At 43.1% G+C, this 25,452-nt stretch overlaps 3 protein-coding genes and 1 long non-coding RNA gene across 9 annotated transcripts; 2 read left to right on the top strand and 2 right to left on the bottom strand.

The window, feature by feature from the left end:
• Positions 1 to 5,502: 5,502 nt before the first annotated feature.
• Positions 5,503 to 9,668, top strand: rnmt (RNA (guanine-7-) methyltransferase). Of its 4 annotated transcripts, XM_026300025.1 has the most exons (11): positions 5,503 to 5,584; positions 5,941 to 6,064; positions 6,552 to 6,681; positions 7,046 to 7,171; positions 7,649 to 7,764; positions 7,846 to 8,027; positions 8,228 to 8,392; positions 8,642 to 8,759; positions 8,907 to 9,008; positions 9,086 to 9,119; positions 9,465 to 9,668. In XM_026300025.1, the coding sequence occupies exons 2-11, from the start codon at positions 5,948 to 5,950 to the stop codon at positions 9,500 to 9,502; spliced, it is 1,128 nt and encodes a 375-aa protein (XP_026155810.1). In that variant the 5' UTR covers positions 5,503 to 5,584; positions 5,941 to 5,947; the 3' UTR covers positions 9,503 to 9,668. The 4 variants fall into 4 exon arrangements, with proteins under 4 accessions (XP_026155810.1, XP_026155808.1, XP_033181333.1 ...); XM_026300023.1 differs by having other exon boundaries at positions 8,907 to 9,119; XM_033325442.1 differs by having other exon boundaries at positions 5,547 to 5,565; positions 8,907 to 9,119.
• Positions 9,669 to 10,225: 557 nt separating this feature from the next.
• Positions 10,226 to 17,838, bottom strand: LOC113126138 (toll-like receptor 13). The gene is made up of 4 exons (XM_026299992.2): positions 17,571 to 17,838; positions 12,465 to 14,959; positions 11,012 to 11,129; positions 10,226 to 10,832 (listed from the first exon to the last, which is right to left on the bottom strand). Exons 2-4 carry the CDS (start codon positions 14,935 to 14,937, stop codon positions 10,595 to 10,597), a joined length of 2,829 nt encoding a protein of 942 aa, XP_026155777.1. The 5' UTR covers positions 14,938 to 14,959; positions 17,571 to 17,838; the 3' UTR covers positions 10,226 to 10,594.
• Positions 17,606 to 21,811, top strand: LOC113126165 (uncharacterized). Of its 2 annotated transcripts, XR_003295277.2 has the most exons (4): positions 17,606 to 17,729; positions 19,049 to 19,158; positions 21,310 to 21,450; positions 21,673 to 21,811. It is a non-coding gene; the product is annotated as an uncharacterized LOC113126165 (long non-coding RNA). The 2 variants fall into 2 exon arrangements; XR_003295278.2 differs by lacking the exons at positions 17,606 to 17,729; positions 19,049 to 19,158 and adding an exon at positions 21,166 to 21,199.
• On the bottom strand, positions 18,189 to 24,784 carry vps45 (vacuolar protein sorting 45 homolog). 2 transcript variants are annotated; one of them, XM_026300009.1, is made up of 15 exons: positions 24,566 to 24,783; positions 24,300 to 24,434; positions 23,668 to 23,728; positions 23,343 to 23,422; positions 23,118 to 23,186; positions 22,353 to 22,490; positions 21,803 to 21,913; positions 21,325 to 21,459; positions 20,990 to 21,103; positions 20,737 to 20,904; positions 20,473 to 20,631; positions 20,123 to 20,230; positions 19,716 to 19,837; positions 19,283 to 19,414; positions 18,189 to 19,133 (listed from the first exon to the last, which is right to left on the bottom strand). In XM_026300009.1, the coding sequence occupies exons 1-15, from the start codon at positions 24,656 to 24,658 to the stop codon at positions 19,052 to 19,054; spliced, it is 1,707 nt and encodes a 568-aa protein (XP_026155794.1). In that variant the 5' UTR covers positions 24,659 to 24,783; the 3' UTR covers positions 18,189 to 19,051. The 2 variants fall into 2 exon arrangements, with proteins under 2 accessions (XP_026155794.1, XP_026155795.1); XM_026300010.1 differs by having other exon boundaries at positions 18,992 to 19,133; positions 24,716 to 24,784.
• Positions 24,785 to 25,452: the final 668 nt, after the last annotated feature.

Raw genomic sequence — 25,452 nt, 5'->3', positions numbered from 1 at the left:
GATTTGGAAACGTATGTGCTATAAATAAAGTTCTAAGTGTTGGACAGATCTTGTTTTAATTTCAGTCCCAAACTGTGACAGCAGGGACATAACGGGTGATTCCATTAATAATTCTTAGTGTAATTTTCTTGCTGAGAGACGTGAAGACAGTGACCACTAGATGGCAGACTAACACAGGAAGAAAAGGGCAGTTTCTACCTAGAGCTTGATGCTTCCACTTGGACCTGATTTGGCTTTGTGCTTATTGCGTATATCAGTTCTTATTGTTTATATCAGTTCTTGTTAAAATTGTCATATTTTGTATCAGTTAATTGTGCAAATGAGATCTTGTGTGTGATCTTCTACTGACAAATGAATGACAAATTCAATTCAGGTATATTTTCTGTGGCAGCTGTTAGATGTTCTACACTTATTTGGGTGACTATCAATATTAAAGAATAATCATCGTTTCGTCGTGGATTTATCTGTGACAGCAGATTCTAGTTTATCAGCAGCAGCTGTTTTCTAACAACACGATGCTGTGACTGTGTCGCTGAGCTCCAGCTTATTGAAGTTGCAGCTCTGGAGCAGCCGCTTCCTGCTGAGGGAACAGAACCGTGAGTCTGGTCCGGACAACAAACTCTGGGTCTTACCGGGTTGTCCAGGAAAGACGGCGTTCAGACTCTCTGAAATGACAACGACAACATTATTTCCCATATTAACAACAACAATTTCATCCTGTTCAAGTCTTAACTAAAAAATGTGTTTATGTGCAGGTTCACACGTTTTAATCAACAAAGCTGAGACAAACTAAGGTTCTACAAATATGTTCCAGTCATATGAAACAATCAGATCTAAACTGCACATACTGCTCTTTGGAACATCATGAACATTTCAACAGAAAAATAAAACATTGATATTATTATTATTAATATTGATATCTGCCCCTCAGAGCCCACCCCTCTCTGCCAAAACACTGACAGAAAAAACCTGAGAGCAGGAATTTTCAGTATTAATAATTTTTTCAATAGCAAAGGTTTTTGCTCAGCACAAATGCTTCTATGTTTTAATTGTCAGTTCCAATTTTGTTTTCCAGTGTCAAATTTTATTTGTCACTGTTCTGGCTCTCATTGCAAATCATTCAGATTAATGATGACGTTCCTGAAGTGGACTGATGCTGATTTACCTGTAGGTGCCTCATCAGACGTAGAATCTTTATCTACTGAAGTGAAGAGCACAGACAGGTGAGAGGACAGACAGCTCCAGTATATCAGAGATTAGAGACAGGCAGGTGACTTACCTGTGGATGTGTTTTGTATTCCAACATCTGCAAACACAAGATGTTTGATCAAACACCCGCCAATCAAACTGTGTCATCTAATTTGCTGCAGGTCAGGAGAGAAAATTGATGATCTGAGTTTAAATCTCACCGTTGGTGTCGAGGCCTCCGTCCACCAACAGGACAAACACAGAGAACAGAAGAACAACGTTCCTGCAGCACAAACACAACAATCAGTCTGAAAACCTTAGTGTCCTGTCAAGGCCCCTATACATATGACACTGTTTTATAAAATCCTTTGTACACATGTAGATCATATTTTCATTGTTTATGTTTATTCTTATTTTACTTTTCTATGAGGATCAGGACCAAGTTTTTGTATCATTAGAACTTCAGAAATAAGAAATAAGAAATGATCATGTTGTTCAGATTGTGGATATAATGAATTAACTGGAATTTGACTGAATAAATGTCAAATGAACAAATGAAGATGATTAAAACCAGATAATGATTCAAAACATGGAACAGAAATTTCTAATCTAGATCTGAAATTAATTAATAAATTCAGATTATGCAAACACAGATTGAACTGATTTATTGTCTGTTTTCATTTAAATGATGTTATTTTGACAAACTAGTCAAATTCTGTTAGAATTTTTCTGACCTTTGACCTCCTGCAATGTGAAGTCACAAGCACAATTAGCACACATGTGATTAAATCAAACCTGAAAATCACATTTAAACCCGTTTCGCTCTTTCCTGTTTCTCCACTTTGTCTTTCTGTGCAGCATTGCATTGTGGGACACCTGTATGTTTCCCCGTTTTTCACTGCAAACAGACTGAAATATAATAAAAACATAACGAACGTACCTGATGAGCATGATGCTATGAGGTCAGACAGGTCCCTGATCGGTGCAACAGGCAGGTAGACAGGTGAGTGTCACAGTACTTTAGTATGGCGCTGCAGGAGTCCTCTGGCTCTGAGGATCTGGAGGAGGTTTATATATCGGCCCAAATGTCACCAGGGCAGAGGACGGACCAGAGAGTGTGTGCATTTTACTGTGTGTGTGAGCGTTTCAGGTTTCCATGGTAATGTTTGGCAGGAGGAGCTGAAGAAGACACACATTAGTATTTTTGTTTAGTGTTTCCATGAACAATAAACTCAACAGTAGAATCTGACTTTATATTATGTTCACCTTGTTTTAAATGCCCTCACTTCACACAAACGCCTTCATCTTTCTAGAAATGGTCTCCCTTCAAAGACGTGACCTCAGTGTGTTAAAGGTCCTGATGTTTTGGAAAAGGCCTAACCTGTGGAGCGGAAACTCACCCTGGTCCTCATAAGGATGCAAAAGCACACACAGTCACTGAGTGGACCACACAGTTCAGGGAATCCCCCTAACAGCAGCTCAGGTTTCACCAGACTCAGATCCACCTGATAGAACCTGGACAACAATCAGAGCAGAACAACTACACTTCACCTGGATCCAGATCTATGGCGGATCTGAACCAGAGTGGCCCTAAACCACCACAGACTAGAGCCAGGACTGTAAATCCTCAACGTGATCCACGTTATTAACATGTTGACGTAGATGCTTTAAATGGGACTTATTTTGAGTTTTATTGTTGTTTCATGATTTTAGGTCGGTGGTTCAGTTAAACACAACTTTAACCAACACTCGTGAACTTTGGGCAAGTTTCCCCATTTACATCAGCCGCCCATCAAACTGTGAGCCAAACTCACTTCCTTGTTTCTGGTTTTGTGAAACACTGTCTCATGCAAGCCACTTACTGGTTTTGTTCATATTGTTCATGTTTCGTTCCACAACATTGTGGTGGACCATAAACACACAACCCCTACAAAAGGTCAACAAGCAAATATTTAATGAAATATACAAAAAACAATGTTTTTTACTTGTGTCCATATCTTTGCCACAGTGTTTTAGAAAAGCTGCTGTAAAATCAGAAAATCCAACTTAGAGCTGCCTTTAGTGTTTCAAGTTCAAGAGAATAAAACAAATTTCTCCACAAACACATTATTAAAAATATTGATAGATTCTGTCCAACCAACTCACCTGTGCACCTTTATAAAGCACAGTGACGCACACATGCAGGTAATACAGGTGAGTGCTTGCTGTAATGAAAGCAGGTAGAATGGCTACTGTTCCTGGAGATCCCCTCACACACACACACACACATACACACACACACACACACACACGCACACACACTGATAATGGCAGTGGGAGTGTATAGGGGGAGACTGTGTGGTATTTGAGTATCAAAGCTTCTTCTGTCTGAAAACGTCTTTCTGTGTAAACTGAGACTGGACTGAATGGGTGAAGTCTTTTAAAGCAGCGCTGCTTCATTCAGTCGACACTGTGGCTGTGAAACCTTGTAAGGTCAGATTTACATGTTTATAGAGCTGCCATGCATTAATCAATCCATCCACCCATTCCTCCATCCTCCATCTGTCTGAGGGAGTCCCACAGGAGGAAGGACAGATCTAAAACCCAGCCCGACCGGAAAAAAACACTGGTTTATACCTGACATACCGTAATTATTGTTTCTGTGGTTTCACTGACAGTATAAATAGCAGGATGTATAAATGGAAACACAGGACGAGACAGTGGATACTGGAAGCAGATGAACAGGATAATAATATTAAATATAGAATTTAAATATTTAAATGTGTCAGATTGTGGTTTGGACACAAAAGGTCATTTGAAGACTGTGTTAATTAGATATTTAAGGAACAGAACAAAGAATTGACACGTCAACAGAAAACAATGAGAAGATGACAATACCTGGTCTTCCAGTAATGAACACTCAGCATGTCCTCTTTTTATGTTAATCAGCTGAATATGAGGTTAAAGGTCAGACTGCTTAAGGGTTGGTTTGGCAGGTTCATTCTATCTGATGTGCCACATGACACGATGACCTTAAGGCTGTGTCTTTAATTAAAGTGAAGAATGCAGACTCATAATAGTTTTCTGGATTTGTGTGAGGAAAACTGATATAACAATCACAGCATCTGCCAGCAGAGTAATAAGTCTTATCTCTCCCAGCTCCATCCACAGGCGGAATTACAGACATACCAGACAGGATCACTGTATGAAACTGATCCAGGAGCAGCTGATAGGAAACTGAAGCACATTGTGTCTGTCTACATAAACTCATCCAGTCACCAGCATTAAAAGAGAAGCAGGATTACAGCAGCACAACACGTCATGGATGGATCAGTGTAGAAAACTGTACAGGCCTGTTTTAACACAACGTAAACACAGAACCATCTCAGAGTCATTAAGTTCATGTAGCAGACACGTAAAATGCTGCTTTTATCTTTGATTAAAGCAAGAAAACTGCAGGTTTTTCATTGTACTGCTGGTTTTAACCAGTTGACTGATTTATCAGACTTTTCCTTCAGTTGACGCTCATAATTGATTTGGCACAAACCTCTCATCAATATTTCACTTGAATTTTTTAATATTTTACATCTCCTAGGTCTTTTGAGTGCGTCTCTTTGTGTCTGGTTACCATAGTTATAGTGTGTCTGGTTACCATGGTTATAGTGTGTCTGGTTACCATAGTTATAGTGTGTCCGGTTACCATGGTTATAGTGTGTCTGGTTACCATAGTTATAGTGTGTCCGGTTACCATGGTTATAGTGTGTCCTGCAACTGGATTCAGTCCATCCAGACTGAGACCCTGGTGACTGGGTTCAACGTGATTTCTTTAACATCAGGAGGTAGGTTTTGATGGTCGACTGCCCACGTTCATCCTGGAAACGACTTGTTCCTTCTGGCAGCAGCACAAAGACATGGGCCTGACAGGAACTCCGACATTACAGCCACATCCACAGCACGGTGGCGTCTGTTTGTCTGATTCTCAGTGACTGTGGTTGAATTTAGTCCATAAACCTGAGACAGAACGTTCCTGAAGGGGAGATGCTTTTCAGGCCAAGAGCCAAGCACAAGTAAGGAGAGTTCTGACAACACCTTATGGTTAGGTTTGAAAGTAGAGTAGGATGACAGCGCCACCTGCTGGATGTCTGTAGTGACACAACAGTAAGAACAGTCATAACAGTATAAAAAAGGGTTTTCCAGCTTTGACTTAAAACTACATTGGAAGTAAATATTCGTGTATCTAAACATTAATCTAAGAATGATCGATTATCGATTTGTTACTGATGTTTGGACACATTAGTGCTCGCACACCTTACTGGCGTCACAAAGGCGCGTCACTGGCCCGTATGTTTGTGATGTGGCGCAGAAATGTGACGTAAGCACAACCAGAAGCTATTCTAAGTACGTCCGGCGCAGCACCGTGAGTATACTTGTTTTTATTTTGTTGTGTCGTAAATATTTAACGTTACCGGAGAGTTTCATTGTCAGTGTCACCAGCGGACCAGTTTAAAGCGGGTCAGTGTTTCCCACCAGGTCCGGCTGATCCCAGACTCTGCACAGCCGTGTTTTATTTTAGCTTAGCATGCTAAGCGCTAACAGCTCAGTCAACAGAGCAGCTCGTGTTTGTTTCCCAGTAAGTTACTGGTATAAAGTCCAGTCAGACCAGTGACACCTGACTGGACTTTTCTCTCTCTGTGTCTCTGTGTCTGTGTTTGTGTCTGTGTCTCGGGGTCTGTGATCTTTCAGAAAGTCTAATCTAAGTGTCTGTGTCTTCAGGAGAAACATGGAGCTTCAGTCTGTGAGGACAGAACCGGTGAAGGACGGAGGAGAAAGAAAAGGGAAATCAGGTACAAAGAGACAACATGAGGATGATGATGAGACCTCACCGTCCAAAAAGCAGGTACATTTTGACTGATGATAATTATTGATACTAAGAACGTATCAATAGTGATGATTCATGTGTATGGTCTTGGTTTGATTTGGTTCCAGTTCTTGGACTGTGTAATCCACATAAACTACACTGGACTGGGCTCTGGCAGAGATTGTCATTAACCCAGATCACTCTGTAACATGTCTGCATGACCAGAAAACTGTTTGTGGTGGAGTCTCTTCTCTAAAGGAAGTGATCAGGTGATCGATAAGTACAGCTGAGGCCCAGCTGTAGTTTTTCTGTTCGAATTAGTATTTGTAGACGATTAATGTCAAGAGGTTCGTTACTCCGATCAAGTGGGTTGTAAATCATCATGTGGAAGAATTATTGATAATTAATAAATACATAAATATCAGATTTCCTCTTTTGTCCAATGGTCTTTGAAGTTATTGTGAGTGATTCATCAGGTAATTGATCACAGTGTAAACTTCTTGATTACATGTCATTGATCTGTCAGGCAACTGATCACAGCGTGAAAGTGGCGAGTCACTACAACAGTCTGCAGGAGGTCGGGCTGGCAGCTAGAAGTCGAAGCAGAATTTTTTTCATGAGGAACTTCAACAACTGGCTGAAGAGCGTTCTGATCGGTAACCAGTTATAATCAATATTATCAATAATACACCGCTGTGCACTGCACGGATCAGGAGCTCCATTCTTTGATCATCAATGGAAAATAATTAATGGAAAATGTAAATCTGAATGTGATACAGTTAATAATCAATATTCACCCATTTCCAGGTTCAAACTACAGGTTGCCAACTTTAGAGAAGCTGCTTTATTTACATTAATGTGGTTTCTTTTAAAAACATTGCTGTCAGCAGGTGTGTTGAGGTCTGCAGGTAACTACTGCTAGTTACTGATTTTAGTCCTTTTTAATCAAAGAAACACACCTGACATGCCAGAAACGTTTCAGTGGCTTTGAAGTTGATCGGTTGGTTGTTTGATTGACAGGTGAGATCCTGGAGCAGGTGAGGGGGGAGGGGCCCCAACAAGTGTCTGTGTTGGACCTCGGCTGCGGTAAAGGAGGAGACCTGCTGAAATGGAGGAGAGGAGGGATCAATCACCTGGTCTGTGCAGGTATTCAGTTCTAATCTATTGACCCTTGTCAGCTGCTTTTCTAGATTTCTAAAACAGCTGACCACCTAAAACTGAACCTGGACCAAGTTGAGTTTGTACTTGTTGAGGCAAAGACAATCACCCGTCACCATGACAACAAGAATACGACATCCCTGTGGTGATGTGGTCGGTTTGGACAGGTGGGGTCACCCTGATCAGTGCAGCAGTCACCCATTCTTCACCAGGACAGAAGCCCAGTTCGCATCCAGACAGTCCTGGACCGACTGACACCGTGGTTGAGCTTAAAGGCCACTTCCGCAGGAATAAAAATGAATTTCAAATTGAAAAATGTGACTGTGATAGGTTTCCATGTAACGTGTCATAGCAGCATCGGCTGTAAGTCACCCGAAGAAAGATCTAACAGAAAGTCAAAATCATTTTAATGTTACTAAGCACTTAATAATTAGTAATTAATCAACAAATAAACAATAATTCCAGATATCGCAGGAGTGTCAGTGGAGCAGTGTCAGAGTCGTTACGAAGAAATGAAGAAGAAAAGTCACGTGAATGAGAAAATCTTCAATGCTCAGTTTATCACTGCCGACTGCACCAAGGTAGAGCTATGACACATAGATCAGTTTATCTCAGGGGAAGGTAATGCTGCAGCGTCTGATGATGTATATATGTCTGTGCAGGAGGTGCTGTCGGAGAAGCTGGATGACCCTGAGTTGATGTTTGACATCTGCAGCTGTCAGTTTGTGTATCATTACTCGTTTGAGAGTGAACAGAAGGCCGACATGATGCTTAGAAACGCCTGCGAGCGTCTCAGACCTGGAGGTTTCTTTATTGGAACCACACCAGATGCCTTTGAACTTGTGTAAGAACTCAGATTTACTTTTGTCGATACCAAAAATTAATATGAATTAATATGACATATGAATGATCATGTTTTCAGATGAAAATGATTTTGTAAATATTCAGGTAAACAATGATTTTGGAGACATTAAGATTTGGTTATTATAACAACGATGATGTGTTTTCTCAGTTTGATCTCCTCATATTCCTTCTCCTCTGCAGGAAGCGTTTGGAGGCGTCAGACTCTCTGTCGTTTGGTAATGAGGTTTTTAAAGTCTCCTTTCAGTCCAAAGGCTCGTATCCTCTGTTTGGATGTCAGTATAACTTCAGCCTTGAGGACGTCGTCAATGTGCCAGAGTTCCTCGTCTACTTCCCTCTTTTTGAACAGTAACTATTCCTCCTAAATGTTTCCGTGAAACATAATGAACAAAATGCCAAAAACATTTTGCACTGACCTGAGCTAAATAAACCATTTGTGTTTAGGGGCTGTTCTTAGTTTTTCATAGTGCAGAAGATCTTTAAGTAAGGAAGCAAACAACCATTGACTACAGTGACTAAAACCACTTTAAATGTAGAGCTACTCAATTAATTCTCTATAGTGAAACTCAGATGTAACTGCACTTGTTTTTGCATCAGCATGGCGAAGCAGTACAACATGCGTCTGGTGTCGAAGCACAGGTTCTCTGAGTACTTTGAGGAGAAAGTGAAGAAGGAGCATCATCGCAGACTTATGATGAAGATGATGGCTTTAGAGGTAATCGGTCATAATGATGAGTTTTGTAATCACAACAAAAAGGACCTGTAACTTATGTGCAGTAACATTATAGCAGCATGTACTTCATATTTATTTATCATGTAAATGGGAATGTAGTTATGATGGTAACGTCAAACTTGTTTTCAGCCATTTCCCTGTGAGGAAGTAGGTCAACAGACTGCAGACAGTCAGCAAGAGTACTGCCATGCTAGAGAGCACTGTGGCAGAGCTGGAGTTAAACTGCCTGTGGTGAGTGTGCTGACACTACACTGGTTCAATGTGGCTCGGTCCTGTTGGTCTGACAGTGTCTGTCTGATTTTGTGCAGGGCACTCTGAGCAGATCTGAGTGGGAAGCAGCCAGTAAGTTTCTCACTTTATGTCACGGTTTAAATGGTAAACAGACTGAATTTAATACGATTCAGTTTATTTATATGCCACTAAATGAATAAGAATTTATCTCATGTCACTTCAGAGAAATGACGCTTACAAGTTTATGGCTGTGTAGAAACTATTTTGACTTTGTGATGCAGTAATGTCACACCAGTGTTTCCCTTAAAGCCTCTGAGCAGTTTTGTGATCGAAGAAAATGTAGGTGGTGCCCAGAAAGAGCTGCGTGACCTGCTGAGCAGCATAAGCGAACATGGCTTAAAAACAAATGCTTATTTATTAAGAACTAAAACTTTATTTGTCCTCTGTTCTGTCTAGGTATCTACTTGGTATTTGTGTTTCAGAAAATCTCCTGATGCTGAAAACAAAGTCTTCTTTTGCATGTGACGTCACCTACTGCTCCTCGGATCATTTATTTTCAATTGTGTGTTGGTAGCGTTTTTGTTTATGACAGTTTTTGATAAAATATCGACTTTGTTCACATTTTTGTAGTGAAGAATTAAAATATAATTCAGTCCTGTTTTTGTTCTTGTTTTTTTACCTTCAGAATAAATGGTACATGAATTTCTGTTGCAGGAAATAGAGATGGATTCTGGAGATTGCATTGATGAGTTATAATCACTGCAGGTATATTAAAAACAGGGTTTAGGACTAAACTGAGATACTACAAAATACCTAATGAAAATTTTTCTGATCAGGGTTAGAGGAAAGAGGTATAGGTGTAAAACCTCACTGGGGTACCAGAACTCAATTCATTAATTCTTGATAGAAATGTCTCCCCTCCATATAAAAGGGCAGGCTTTCGACTGGTGACCCCTCCTGTCTGTATACGACCTTCTAATCTTGAGCTATATGACAGCCCTGACAGACACTGTAAGGGCAGACACTTCATCTGGGAACAAAACATGGTCTCAGGTGACAGTAATTCAGGTTAATGTAAGCATCTTATATGCTCGTGCAGAATTCTGTGCATGTGTTGTCTGTAATAATAGGTTTAGCCACAGGGTGGCTGTGTTGTGCAGGCTGTCTCTAAAAGAGGAGTGCCATGGAAAAGAGAAATGTATTTATTTGGCTGGGAACATGGTATGAAGTTGAAGCTGTGCACGTGGACCTGAGGCCCTGTAGCTTTGTCTTTGGATTTTCAGGTAAGTAGTTAAAAAGAAAGTTGTAATATGAGAACCATAACATGTTGAAAGAAAAAAAAAAACAGCAAGACCAACAAAACAAATCACAGTAAGAAAATAAAGTAAAAATCCAAAGTGTAATTCAGCCTGCTGATCCTTGTGGTATTTTGGGTCAGAACATGCTATAGTTCTAGCAGCATCTGACCCTAAGTCAAGCAGGGACAGATTTTATATATATGAAGACAGAAAATAAATCATATATAATTACCCTGGAATTTGTGTGGCATGTACAAACTGTTTGATAATTGGCCTGTGATTCAGGTTTCACTGTCCTGGTCCAGTCAGCAGATTCGTGTTCTCCATGGGAGCGTCTCCGGTCTCCAGAGCTCTCCGGACGTTCTCCCAGAAGACTCCCGAGTGTCCGCCGGCCTGAGGCCAGCTCAGGTAGGTGCGTTTCTTCACCAGCTTCCTCATGCGATGGTACGGAGACATCTGCCAGGCCGGGATGTCCTCCAGAAACAGCAGGATCAGCACGTCCTTCTGCTCGTCGAACAGGCGGAAGCTGCAGGACCAGGAGAGACCAGGACAGATCAGGAGAAGGTTTGGAAAGATGTGAGATGAGAGTAGATAGTTCTGGTTTAACTTATTCATAGAACAATCCATAAATTGGATTCACTGATTTTTATCCATACATCATAATTTTAAGACAAGAGACAGATCAATGAAAGGCAGCGCCCCCACCTGGCCATCTGGATCTCCCTGGAGCACCACTCGCTCTGCAGGTAGCGGCGGCTGATCACACAGATGGTCTTCCTGCTGCCGTAGATGGCGTCCGTAATGTTCTCAATGATGGGTTTACCTGTGGAGACAAGCTGGCACCATTAAAGATTCACCTGGAAACCAAATTGTTTAACTTGTGGGCTCACCAAGGTACAGAAGATCAAATCTGCCACCATCAGGACTAAAAACATGAGAAATCAAGAAGCGATTGTTTGAAAAAAGACCATGAGCTTCGGTGTAACTGCTGCCGGAGTAACATTTGATGTAAAACCTTTTCGACCAAATAAAAAAATTCATTTGACCATAGACCCTGGGAATCTACCAGAGGACCCGTGTGTTCAGCTGCTTGTTTAACTCAGTACTGAGCAACTTCACCTTCGATCTGATGCATTTTACTAAAATATTCTGCTTCAACACTTTTTGTGTGAAAGCACCAAAACTAAACTCAGCAGGAAACTAAAGAGACACTGAGCTCAATGCAAATACCAACGCTGGTACTGGTGTTGTTCAGGGTCAGGTCTGGACTCAAACCACGAGCACCTATGCAGTGCATCACACATTCAGAGATTAGCAGCTGAAAGAAGGATGTGAAACCCTTCGCTGCAGTGACTGTACTTAAAAAAACAACAACGTGTGAGGCAGGAAGAGGACACCAGAGATCAGAACTACATCTAAACATGCCAATGCAAACAGAAAACACAAGGTTTGACATCCTGGCTGCTACTGTTCAGGGTTTTATAATGTGGCAGCATCAGTAACAATGTGGACTATAAACAAAAACCAAAGTCCACCCCCAGTGCCTCCGCTGAAAACTCTTTAGCCCAAACTAACATCTCAAGTTGTATTTGGAGAACTCTGACCTGGGTCCAGCCCTAATCTACCAGCTCCTCAGTGCACCGTCTGTGTGTGGTTTACTCACAATCAACATGTAGGCAAACGGCTTCTTGTCACTCAGCCAAAGCCTGAAGTGTCACGCTGTGCCCACGTGCTGGAGATGCTCTGTGTTAGCGAGGTGGTTTGCATTAGAGCCTCTGAAGCCCAGACCCGTACCTCAGTGGAAACAGCAGCCGGTAGGATGCCAATTTGTAGCATACACCTACTTAATGCTAACCCAAAGTCCGACTCAGTGTGAGTCCAGGAGCTGCAGAGAGCAAGAGGCCTGTCAGTCACCAACAGCTTCCATCATTACCAACAGCACAGTTGTTGCTGTAGTTAAGATGCTGAGACCAAACTATCTCCTGGAAAACAGGAATTATTTGAAGTGAAACCCACATTAGTGGTGTAGGAGCAACTGCAGGCATCACATGTCCACTACATGACTACCAGCGGACTAAGGTCACACATGAACTCTCTCAAGCTCTGCTGCCCTGACTACAGTGTGGGTTTGTCACTTAGAACTGGACTGGACCTGTACCTGGTTGGAAGTCTCTGTGGTGCAGACAGAGTCTCCAGCCCTGTTCTCCCTCCAGCGCTGGAAGCATCTCTCGGTGAACCCAGGGCTCATCATGCACGTTGTAGGAGATGAAGGCGTCGTACTGATGAGGAGCCCCCTTCTTCTTCTTCCTGCTGTCGTAGAGGAAGGCCAGGAGCAGGTAGAAGGTGTAGGCTAGCTGCCACCGCAGAAAGTGGTAGACGAAGGATGTGACAAGAGTCAGAACCACCAGACAAGTACTGGAAATGAAGCAGAGGAAGCCAAAGTCCATCCAACAGGACCCGATGTCAAAGTCCAGCAGCTTTTGTCCGTGTTCCGCCTCAGGAAAAGAGCAGGTGTACTGGTAGGCGTTAACAACCTGAGTTTGGTTGTTGCTCTTCACCCATTGGATGAAGCCGGCATTAGAGCAGTCGCAAATGAATGGGTTATTGTCCAGGTCCAGGTATGTTAGTGCAGGGAGAGACTGGAAGACCGTCTCATTGATCACACTGATCTCATTGTTGCTCAATATTAAATATCTGAGTGCTGGCAGGTCGACCTGGGCCAGAAAGTCCAAAGACCTAAGCTGGTTTTTGGACAGATTGAGATTCAGCAGGTTTGGGATTGGCAGAAACACCTCAGGGTTTAACTCTGTCAGGTCACTCTGAATTATCTGAAGACTAGTCAGGTGAGGGGTGTATTTAAAAGTGTCGGGATGAGGTGATGCTGTGAAGACTTGGTCTGCTACAAAGGACTCCAAAGACCTAAGACCTTTCAGCAGGTCTGGGGAGGTTTGAAAATGCAGATCAACATTTTTTATCATCAGGTTCTTCAAGTAATGTAAGTTGGAAAAATGTGACTTATTTTTTGCTTCAGAACTTCTGGTTACAGTTATAGATTTCAGATGGAGGTTGAGATTTTCTAGGTATGGCATTCCTGTGAAAGATATAGTATCATAAAAAAAGGGTGTAATGGTAAGAGTCTGCAGCTGGTTCAGTCCTTCTAAAGCTCTCTTATGGATCATGTAACATGTGGCCCCTTCTAAATCCAAAGACACGAGGGAAGTAAGATTGGTGAAGTCGCCAGTTTTGAGCTGCCTCAAGTTATTCCCATGCAAATCCAAAACTTCAAGTTTCTGTAATTTCACTTTGAAGAAATCAACAAGTACATGGACTTTATTTTCTCTCAAATTTAAGACTTTCAACTGCTTCAGATTCTCAAACACACATGCTCTGAGTACTGAAATGCTATTCTGGTTGAGAAGGAGCTTTGTTAGACTGGACAGATTCAGAAAGTCAGAACAGCCCAACACACCGATGAAGTTTGAGCTCAGATCCAGGAATTGGAGAGCAGACAGGCCTCTGATGGCGAGCGGCACCGTGTTCAGGGAGTTCTGGTTTAGATTCAGATGTTGGAGCTGTTTCATGGAGGACAGTGAGAACTCAGATAGCTCCTCCAGAAAGTTAGAAGATAAAGAGAGTTCAGTGAGATGCGAGCAGGAATGTAGAAATGTGTCGTTGATGCTGACAAAGTCATTTCCACTCAAATTGAGACTTGTCACATTAGGATTTTTGCAGGCAACGTCTATCAGAGCCTCATCTTGCCTGTACTCCATAAAGCTCAGTGACAGCACCTGCAGCGACTCAGTGCTGTTCAGCATCACTTTGAACATCTCACAGCTAATGTCAAACACGAACAGGTCCAGCATGACGAGGCTCCTGAGGAAGGCTGGCTCTGCTACGTCCCATTCGAAGCCAGTGTTGGTGCTTAGATGGATAGACTGAAGCTGAGGGAAAATGTCTTTGGTGATGCTGAACTTTGTTAGTAAATTAGAAACTAACCATAGTGACCTGAGATTTGAGTTCACAAAAGAGAGATCGTCTGACTGGAAAGAGGCCACCTCATTGTAATCAAGGACCAGTTCATGTAAGTTTGGCATCTGAAAGACTGGCACAATATCGCTCATTTGTTGTAGGCGGTTGTATCTCAGTATTACTCTCTGTACACTGACCAGGGGCTGAAAAGCCAGTGGGGAGATGTATTTAATATAATTTTTCTCCAAAGACAAAGAAATTAAGTTCCCCAGTCCCTGAAACATGTTGTCTTTCAGTTTGGTGAGGTTGTTTGAAACCATATCAAGCTGCTTTAACTCTGCTAAGTCGGCGAAAGCTCCATCATCTGTGTCTGAGATCTCGTTATTTCCAATTTCTAAATATCTGAGCTTGGACAAACTGCTTAGATCTGCTCTGTGGATCCTTAAAATCAGGTTGAAGCTAAGATCTAGAGAGGTTGCATTTTTGGGAATGTCATCAGGAACGGAGGTGAGGCTCCGGCCCGTGCATCCAACCCAGGGCTCCACCGCATTGTTGTAATAGGCGAAAGTGCAGTTTTTCAGTGAGTAGGCCAGCGAGGGGTTAAAGTGAAGCTCAGCACACAGAAGTAAGAAGAGGAACAAAGGCCAACTTCTTGTCACCATTATGCTGAACCTGAGGGTCAAACTGCCAGAGTCAAAAAGAAGAGGAATTAGTGAAAATGTGTTAAGGGTCCTGGGTCAGAGCCCTGATCCCTAAACATAAATAACTGCACATAACTGATAAATAACTACCTTATTAATATGATGAATAGCTGAACCTTATTAATATGATGAATAGCTGAACCTTAATACATTCAGTTAATTTTTCTCTCTTATTTATTTAAAAGGGACAGCACATATTAATTAACACATCAATGTAAATATGCCAGAATTAGCAAAAAGGCTACTTTACATCAGTGGAGCAAGTCAAGATTAACCTGTTCAGTTTGGTTAATACCTGCTGTTTAGATATCACAGCTTTTATGAAGTGAGAGAAATACTTCGCCATATCGTGTGGTCAAAAAAGCATAAATCTGCTGCCAGAAATATTCAGAGCTGAACACATTTTGCCCACAAAACCTTCACTGTCAAAAATTTATTGGGCCCTCCCGATACTCCTCTCTTCCCCTCACTCTCCACCACCTTGTGCAATAACTTCCTGGATTTCTTCTCATCAAAAATCGAAAATATACACCAGCAATTTCCCCCCATCTGTGACACTGCGAACTGCCTCCACTGTACCCTACCCTGTCTATCAGTATCCTCCCCGCTTTCGAGTTTTATCATTCCACCCACCACGGTTATCTCTTCACTGATCCTCAAATCCAAACCCTCAACCTGCAAACTTGACCCCCTACCAACCAACCTCGTCAAGCTCTGTCTCCCCTCTCTCCTTCCTCATCTTACCCACATTATTCACACTTCCCTCAGTTCTGGTATCGTACCCCCATCACTCAAGACAGCCATCATCACACCAATCCTAAAAAAACCTGGCCTCGATCCTGCGAACCTTAACAACTTCCGCCCTATCTCCAATCTCCCGTTCCTCTCTAAAATTCTTGAAAAAGTTGTCCACCACCAGGTCCATACCCACCTTGCCGCCAATAGCTTATACGAACACTTTCAATCTGGTTTCCACCATCTTCACAGCACTGAAACTGCCCTGGTCAAAATCACCAACGACGACCTAGTAGCCGCAGACTCTGGCCTTGTCTCCATCCTCATCCTCCTTGACCTAACTGCAGCTTTTGACACCATCTCGCACAATATTCTCCTCCATCGCCTTGCTTCCATCAGCACAGCCGGCTCGGTCCTCTCATGGTTCACCTCCTACCTCTCTGACCGCACCCAGTCCGTCCATCTCCAGAACTTCCACTCCCAGCCCTCTACTGTCAGTTGTGGTGTGCCCCAGGGCTCTGTCCTGGGGCCCCTCCTCTTCATTATTTATCTCCTTCCTCTCGGACATATCTTTAGGCAACATAACATCAATTTCCACTGTTATGCAGACGACACCCAGCTCTACCTCTCTGCTGCTCCATCTTCTACCCTCCCCCCTCCCTCCCTCCTTACCTGCTTACATAATATCAAATCCTGGTTCACCCATAACTTTTTGAAACTCAACCCCGACAAAACTGAAATTCTCCTCGTGGGCACCAAATCCACCCTTTCTAAAACCAGCACCTTCTCCATTTTAATTGACAACAATACTGTCCTCCCCTCCCCCCAAGTTAAAAGCCTGGGTGTCATCCTAAACGGTACTCTCTCCTTCACTCAGCATATCAATACCACTACCCGGTCGGCCTACTCCCATCTCCGTAACATAAACCGCATCCGTTCCTCACTCACCATCGATAGCACGGCCATACTCGTTAATGCCTTTGTCACCTCTCGTTTGGATTACTGTAACTCACTCCTCACTGGTCTACCTCTCAAATCACTTCATAAACTTCAACTTGTCCAGAACTCTGCTGCCCGAATCATCACCAGAACTCCATCCTCACATCATATTACCCCTGTCCTTAAACAACTTCACTGGCTCCCTGTGTCCTTCCGTATAAACTATAAAATCCTCCTTCTCACCTACAAAGCCCTCCACTCTATTGCCCCACCATACATCACTGATCTACTTCATATCTATTCTCCGCCTCGTACTCTCCGTTCCTCCAGTTCCACTCTCCTCTGCACCCCTACAGCGCGCCTGGCCACCATGGGCGCTAGATCCTTCAGCCACACTGCGCCCCGACTTTGGAACATTCTCCCTCATCGCATCCGGTCGTCTCCGGACTTATCAACTTTTAAATCATCACTCAAAACGTATCTGTTCCGTATAGCGTTTTCCACCTAACTGTCTTAACTTCTCAAAGCAGCCCGTGATGTTCTACCACCCTCCGCCTATTTCATATTGTCTCATATTGTTTCATATTTGTTGTTCTGTCATCTGGGTTTCTGTGTTTCAATTTGCTCTTGCTGTACATGCCCACTTCCTGGATGCTCCGCACTTTTGCCTTTACATTCTGGCCCTCTGTTAATGCATTGTTGATTTTATTGTTGTTTTAATGCACTCTATGTATTTCATGCTGTATGCTTCCTTTTTCTCTCTGTAAGGAGACCTTGAGTGTTTGAAAGGCGCCATGAAATAAAATGTATTATTATTATTATTATTATTTATCAACGAATGTGTCGATAAATCTGCGACACATAAATAATAAAATGAAAACCTCTAAAATGATAAATAGGATGAAAGAGAAAGGTCCCACCTGTGGTCTGTTGTCAGGGCTCCAGGTCTACAGCCTCAGAGACTCGGACGGTGCAGAGGATGTGGTGTTTGTCCTCTGACCAGGAACGAGACTGATGGGAGGAAAAGAAGATGCTCCGATGTCAGGTCGAAGGTCAGCGGCTGCTCTCTGCTGCTTCCTGTAAGTGCTCTGTGCCTAATAAACCATGTGAGTCTGTGCACAGTATGTGATTACTGACATTACTAATTATTGACATGGGTCTAACTGACTTGTGTCCAACTTTAGTCCCACAGAGATCTGATATGTGGTCTATTTATTTATTTATTTTGGAGGTCAAACTTTGCAGAAGTGAAACTTTGAGATGTTTAGGGCAAAGGGTCTTGTGCAACTTCAGTTCTCTAAAATAGTTTTGTTAAAGGAGTTCACTGTAAGAGTACTTATTGTTCCTCTTTTTTTAAAAAGAAAATTATCTATATCAGAGAAGCAATAAACAAACAAAGCAACATTATGTTTTATTATATGTCAAATAAAACCTATACTAATGCAAACATGTAATATGTAAGACGTTCTGTTGAAAGAGGTGGAATGAAGGTGATGATGTGCACATTCTTTACATAAGGATATTTAGAATAGGTGATACAGCGTTGCAGTTAAAGGTTTTATTGAATTGAATAGAAGCTTTGGGTTTTATTTCCTTGCAAGGAAAGGAGCAGAACAAAGTACACAGACACTTCGCTGTATTCCCAGCTGCTCAGCTCCTACTGGGCTGAGGGCTTCCATTTATACACAGATGCAAACAACTTCTCTTACGTCCCTGTTCTACTACAAGGATTATTCCCTAGTACAGTTATTTCCCACAAACTTACCATCTCATTTGGCAGTTCTCCATCCTGGGTGTGCACTTGTTTCATCCTCACACCCAGACCCACCCAAACTCCAAGACTATCAGGGACCTGGTCAGCAGGTAACTAACGCACACGCTTAACAATACAACAGGACATGAACACAAATCCATAAACTCCAAATACTGGAAATACAAGGTTTAGGGTTATATTTCATATGTATAATGTGGGAAAACACTGAATTCTCAGAAATGATTTGAAGTTTTGTGTTTCTTATTTATTGATGTTTTTAAATGTTCACATTCATAAACTCACAGACACTTTAAAGGGACACTCCATCCAATAATGAGATCCAAAAACAGCAGCTACTCTTTCTTGCACACAGACATCGCAAAGTAAAACAGGTCGGGCGGACAAATCACTTTGGACAGCAGATCACGGGAAATATGAACTGAAACTGTCAGAAAAACCGTTATTGTCCAGGTTAATGTTGACAGGTCCACCTGTTCTCTGTTGTTAATCAACACTGGCTCCTCGGTACTGACGTACGTTATATTCACAGGTGTTCCTAATATTCTGACCAGCCCATGTGAACAGGCAGACAGGGTGGAGACAGAAACAATCACTAAATGTTGGGAATGTACATTTGTGTATTAGTGTTCAGCGCCTGTTGAAATGGCGACCACTTCCCTGTGGGCGGTCGCTGCTGTGACTTGTTGCTGACATCACTTCCTCCAGGAAACTGAGACAGAGAAGAAGAGACCCAGGTAATTCTCGTTCAGGTAGAAGGTTAGATTAGAGTTTTTAACTTGAAAACACACCAAATATACCTGTGTGCATTGCTGTGTGTATTACTGTGTGTTTATTGTGTTACAGGTGTGTCTTGCTAACCTCTTGGTGTTGTGGATGCTGCTCCCTCCCAGCACGATGCGAACTCCAGGTGTGCTGCGGTTCAGGTTGTACACGGTCAGAGCTTCTTCATACATGGCTCCACCAATCATAAACACGATGATGTCCTGAGGTCTGACACACATGTTCACACATCAGGCTCCTGAGGGATTCCTGCTTCAGTTTCTCATCCTATCGTCTTGTTCAGAACATCCTGCACTTTCACTAGGACGTTTCTTATCTGGACACGTCCGTGCAGCTGCTGTCCCATATTTATGCCCCACACCTGAGACAGTGAGGGCCTCAGGTGTGGGGCATTAAGGCTGTTTCATCCTGACATTCTTACCTCATGTGTTCCCTGAATGCATCACAGCTGAGTTTCACTGAGCTCCGATAGCTGACTGTGTGTGTGTTACCTGTGTGTCAGGTCTGTTACCTGTCTCTGAGGCTGCTGGGTCCCAGGTAAGGAAACTGACTGTCCTTAAGCCGACCTTTGATCAGCTGGTCCAGGGTGTCATGAAGCAGTGGCTGATGCTGTGTGTATACGTTCTCCACACCCTGAACAAACACACCCACACACACACACACAGGTGTTTAAATGTGTTTACAGGTGGTGCAAAGGTGTTTTTCCACAGTGCACAGTTGAAGTCAAAGTGTTATTTGAAATAAAAGTGTGAGAGGGCAAAAGTTTCCTCCCCAACAGGAACAGACGATGATGGATAACAGCTTCAGTTTCCGGGTAAGAATCTGAAGCTGTATAACTGGATGTTGGGGAGCGGTTGCTATGGAGGACGAGGTGATTACTATGGTGACCACAGTTGCTAGGGTGTAATGTGTGTGTACCTTGAGTCCTTTGAAGAACTGTTTGGTGATGGCGACGGCATCTGTGGGCGTGATGAGGTCACTTCCTCTGACTCGTTTCCCTCCATACTCGACCACGGACTGAACCATCTGAAACACAGACGTTCGTTTAACTCTGGACCCAAACTAACAACTGATTATTTGGTGCAGCTGTTGCTGAATGTGCCTGAACACTCAAGTTTTCAGGCGTTTTGGTTCTTTAGAACCGTTGTTTTCAGAGTGAAGCAGCTATGGGTGAAATGCTGGTGAACCTATTGAACTAATTTCATTGGTTAGTCTGACCAGGTAGAAACGAACCAGTTAGAGCTTAATACTGATGATGAGGCCATTACCCTGCGATGCCGCTCAGACACTCCTTTCCTGCTCAGCTCATCCATCAGGGACGGCAGGATGCTGCTGCTGTGGCGTTCATACCTCAGAGCGTAGAGCATGACGAGCCGCACGGCATCCAGCTCCGAGAGACGCGGGTTCTGCAGCAGACGGCGAACGCTCTGAAAACACATGGAAGATGTGACAGAGATGATGAGTCGAGCTGCGGTTGTGCGGCTCCTTGCAGGACAGTGTGTGAACATGAACGTGTGAGGTGTGTTTGTCACCTGCTGAGCACTGGAGTGGTCGTTCTGACAAGCCAGCTCCTGTTCCACCTCCGACACCTCCATCAGCTGACGCTCTGACACCAACCGAGACAACTCCCCCACCACGGTCACATGTTTGGACACGGTGCCCGACATCTTCTTAAATTGAGGGTAGTTATCTACAAACGCCTGCAGAGAGGACACAGGACACGTTGAAACAGTGTGAAGACTCACAACCAGAGAGCAGTGCTCACAGACCTCAGGCAGCTCCAACCTTCATGTCAGTGATGGACTCCAGCTTCTGTTGTCCTTTAGGTCTTTTCTTCTGGAAATCCTCCATCAGGTTCTTTATGTTGGTGCCGATCTCTCCAAAGTTCAGGTACAGGTTCTAATGCACAGCACACACACTGTGAGTCAGTGTTACACAACGTGTAGTCCTAGTTGTTCTAGTGAAGCTGTCTCTGGATTAATTCATGACATGCAGGTAATTGTGAGCTGTTGATGTTTAACATTCACTTCCAGTTTTGGATCAGTGTTTAACCTGCTACCTGCTGAACTGCTCTGATGTATATATGATGTTCACTTTTCTGACAGTGTCTACAGACTCACATTGGCATAAAACTCGTCGTTCTCTGCAGACAGCACAACCTCTCTCAGGTCTTTATTGATCCCAGGGACTCTGGACAGGTCGATCCTGTTGTTGTTCAGACCCAGCAGCTCGTGGACCATCGCCTGGTAGGTCCACTACAGGACAGTGAACACAGGCATTTCATGGACAACATTCTGTGTGCTTTACATGATTTTATGGTCACATCAAAATGTAACACAGGTCCAATCATATTGTTCCAGTGCATCCACTCCCCAAAATAACACGTAGGTCTGATCATTATGAGAAGAAAGGATCTCACAATTATCAAAAAAGATCTTATAATCATGGAAATGACTTAAAATTCCTAGATATTCATCGGTATGAGAGCAGAAGAAGAAACGTGTTCTGCGTAAACAGCTGCAGGAAATTAAGGATCTGTGACCAAGTTTCTGTGCAACACCTGGTGATGTCACAGAGCACAGTGCTGTGATTGGTCACCTGGTTAAGCAGGGGTGTGATGGCGTCGTCGCTGCGGTCGAGGATCAGCAGCAGGGGAGGAACTTCAGTCTTCCTGAAGTCAAACAGCTCATACTCTTTGGTGATGATTTGCTGAATTGGAAGAAGAATGCTCATCATTTACTGCTGTAACAGTACCGTTACTCATAAAAGTCCCTCATTTAGCACTATTATTAGTATTGTATTTCTAATATAATTATTGTCGCTGATGCATTGATGTGGAAGTCATGCTCTTTTTCATACAAACAGTTCAAGCTGTTTAAAAACAGAATGATGCAGGTTGTTACACTAAAATGAAAATGAATTTTCTGAACTGAAAATAATTGAAATAAGTTGATTTGCATTGATAATACTGTTACCACACTGACAAATGCTATTGGGTCAATTTTAGAATAAAAGATGTGAAGGTCGTTGAACGATGCAGAGGAGAAAGTAATTGCGTCTGGCAGCTAAATGCAGCGCAGTATTTCTCTCTGATGTGGTGCAGTAGAATATAAATACTTGTTGCAGAAGTGTATGATGTGGAGGGAACCTTGACGCTCTCGGCCAGGCGTTTGGACATGTCTGACGACAGCTGGTAGCGGATCATTGGACATTTCTTCAGCGCCAAGAGGACAGAGGTCAGACCCTGAGTACAGCGGGACAACATGGAGGGCTCCCAGCTCCGGCCCTGACACAGATCAACACAAACACCAGGAATGAGACGCAGCCTGCATGATGACGTTTCTGTCAAACTGAACCCAGATGGTCACTCACTGAGGCCTGGTTCTTACAGATGAGCCACTTCATCTGATTTACAAAGTCAGCAGAGTAAGAGCCAATGCCCTGAATGTGTCACCACCACTCTTTGTAGGATTGGGCTGAATTTCACACAGATCGCTGGTTGTGTGATGTCCTGAAGCCCTAATCATCACCTGATCGATCAGGTGATGATTGATCGGGTTGCTGCTTGTCTGCTGTGTGAACAGCTCAGATAAAACCATAGAGAGCTTGTTTGAATGTAATTTCTTCTGAGCTCAGACGTGTCTGAGATGCTGTGGTAAAACTGAACACACAGATCATCCACCTACAAACATCCACAGTTTTAACTCTGTGTTTGTTCGACACTACCGCTCTCTCTTTTTGTCAACATTGACAATTTTAATCCTTTCATTAAGTTTCATTCAAATTAGAAACTGCAGGTCCAGCTCACTTCTTTCACCTTTAGGCCCTTGTATCCACCTGCACCTCTAAAAGACAAAGCTCTCCAATAGAACCAGTAGAACCTGAAGAAGCAGCGGGGGTTCTGGTTTCTTACCCTGGAGACTCCCTGTAGGTTCAGGGAAAACAGATGAGGGTTGACAGCGATGAAATCCCCATAAAACTCCTGCAGACACAGAAACACAACAGCTGACAGATGATCGATATGTAAACATCTGTTTTCTTCCACATCTGGACGTCCGCTGCTGGACTGGAGTGAAATTAACCTCATCAGTGTTTCCTCAGGAGTGTGTGTGTAGAATGTTTAAGGTTTCAGACTCACCTGGACTTCAGCCACCACTTCCTGTTCATCAGCTTCAGCCAGAGCTTTGATTTCACTCTTACTGATCACGTTACTGAAGTCTGAAACACACAAACACACAGAGACACTCACACCCCAGCAGCTGTTTGTCCCTGTGCACACCTGTGGGTACAGCAGTACTTGTTAAACACTCAGGTACTGTCACATATGGAAACTGATCAGTGTATCGTCATCGACTGGCTGACTATTCCTGTGAGGGCACGGAGCACAGACTGCGAGTTTTGGCTGAACTGCCCCTTTAACATCAGTTCACGTGCGGGTCTTCGACCAGCTGTGAGTCTCTTACAGATGAAGTAGACGCTGTACTTTGGTCTCCTCAGCTCCTGGATCAGATGCTCTACATTCTCCTACAGAAAACACACACACACAGGTCATGTTGTAGTGATCAGCACTATGGGTGTTATTATCACACACACACACACAGGTCATGTTGTAGTGATCAGCACTATGGGTGTTATTATCACACACACACACACAGGTCATGTTGTAGTGATCAGCACTATGGGTGTTATTATCACACACACACACACACACACACAGGTCATGTTGTAGTGATCAGCACTACAGGTGTTATTATCACACACACACACACAGGTCATGTTGTAGTGATCAGCACTATGGGTGTTATTATCACACACACACACACACACACACACACACACAGGTCATGTTGTAGTGATCAGCACTATGGGTGTTATTATCACACACACACACACACACACACACAGGTCATGTTGTAGTGATCAGCACTACAGGTGTTATTATCACACACACACACACAGGTCATGTTGTAGTGATCAGCACTATGGGTGTTATTATCACACACTCACACACACACACACACACACAGGTCATGTTGTAGTGATCAGCACTACAGGTGTTATTATCACACACACACAGGCAGTCTGGCAGCTGCACCTTGGTGGGTCGCAGGAAGCAGATGGCCTTCAGGTGTTTCATGCTGTCCCTGTTCTGGGAGTCGATCCTTTCGAACAGGTAAACCTCCTTCTGCAGGATCTCGGACTGAGTGTACACCACACTCACGATGCTGGTCTGTAACACACACACACAGGCGCAATGTGATATTTCACAGTTGTACTATCTGACAGTAGCAGTACTACTACCCCACAGGACCAGTACTACACACTGAAACTACCACAGTCCCGGTACCGGCGGTGTCTCACCGTCTCCCGGTCCATGAGCAGCACCTTCATCCCGGGCCCGCTGTTCTCGATCATCTTAGAGATGTACTGCTTCACCGCGAGCGTCACGTTCATGATGGCGGCGCTGACACACAACAACAACAACAACAACAACAGTAACCACAGCCTTACTAGTTTCCCGTCTCTTCTGGTGGTTCCGCTCAGCTGCTGCAACACTGCTGCGAGTTGACTTCCGGGTTCGGAACGTCGTTACGTTTACGCACGGTACTACGTCACCACGTACAAAGCGTGTTATATGTAATTGATTAGGAGCATAAACTCTTTGTACAGTATCAGTATCAGTATTATTTTTAATCCTTATTGTTGGCGGTGTCTTCATTACTGTAGCTGCCTATAACCAAACTTCAGTTATCATGACTTGTATGTAAAAACACTTTCATGGGCAAAGGGACCAGTAATGATGATTGTCAAATAAACAAAGGAATAACAAGTAGTTTTCTCTAGAAATACCGTGAAACATTGATATGTGCTCAAATACAGCAGCAATATGCAGTTATAACATCATAGGGGAAATATTTTACCAGCGTTAGTGAGGAAAACACTCAAAAGCCCACTATAGTTAATCCATACAATATTTTTAAATATGAACCAATAATTTTATTAAATAATATGCATATATTGAATATTTAAGTGTGAATTGATGGATGAATTGGTGATTTTTGAAACTGAGTTCAAACTAATTTTCATGCATAGATTTCCGTAGTAAACAGTCTAATCTGGGCATTCATTAGAAAATATTACCATAGCTTTAAAGAAAGTCCACTATTGGACAGCGAGAGGTCAGTTCAATGTATTTTATCACTGAGGCTCAAGAGAAATTATGGAAATTTGTGTGAAACATTCATAAA

The sequence above is a fragment of the Mastacembelus armatus genome, chromosome 11 (assembly GCF_900324485.2).
Source record: "Mastacembelus armatus chromosome 11, fMasArm1.2, whole genome shotgun sequence".
NCBI classification, from domain to species: Eukaryota; Metazoa; Chordata; class Actinopteri; order Synbranchiformes; family Mastacembelidae; genus Mastacembelus; species Mastacembelus armatus.
The sequence above is the reverse complement of the archived record's forward strand: the minus strand, read 5'-3'. Positions and strand labels throughout refer to the sequence as shown.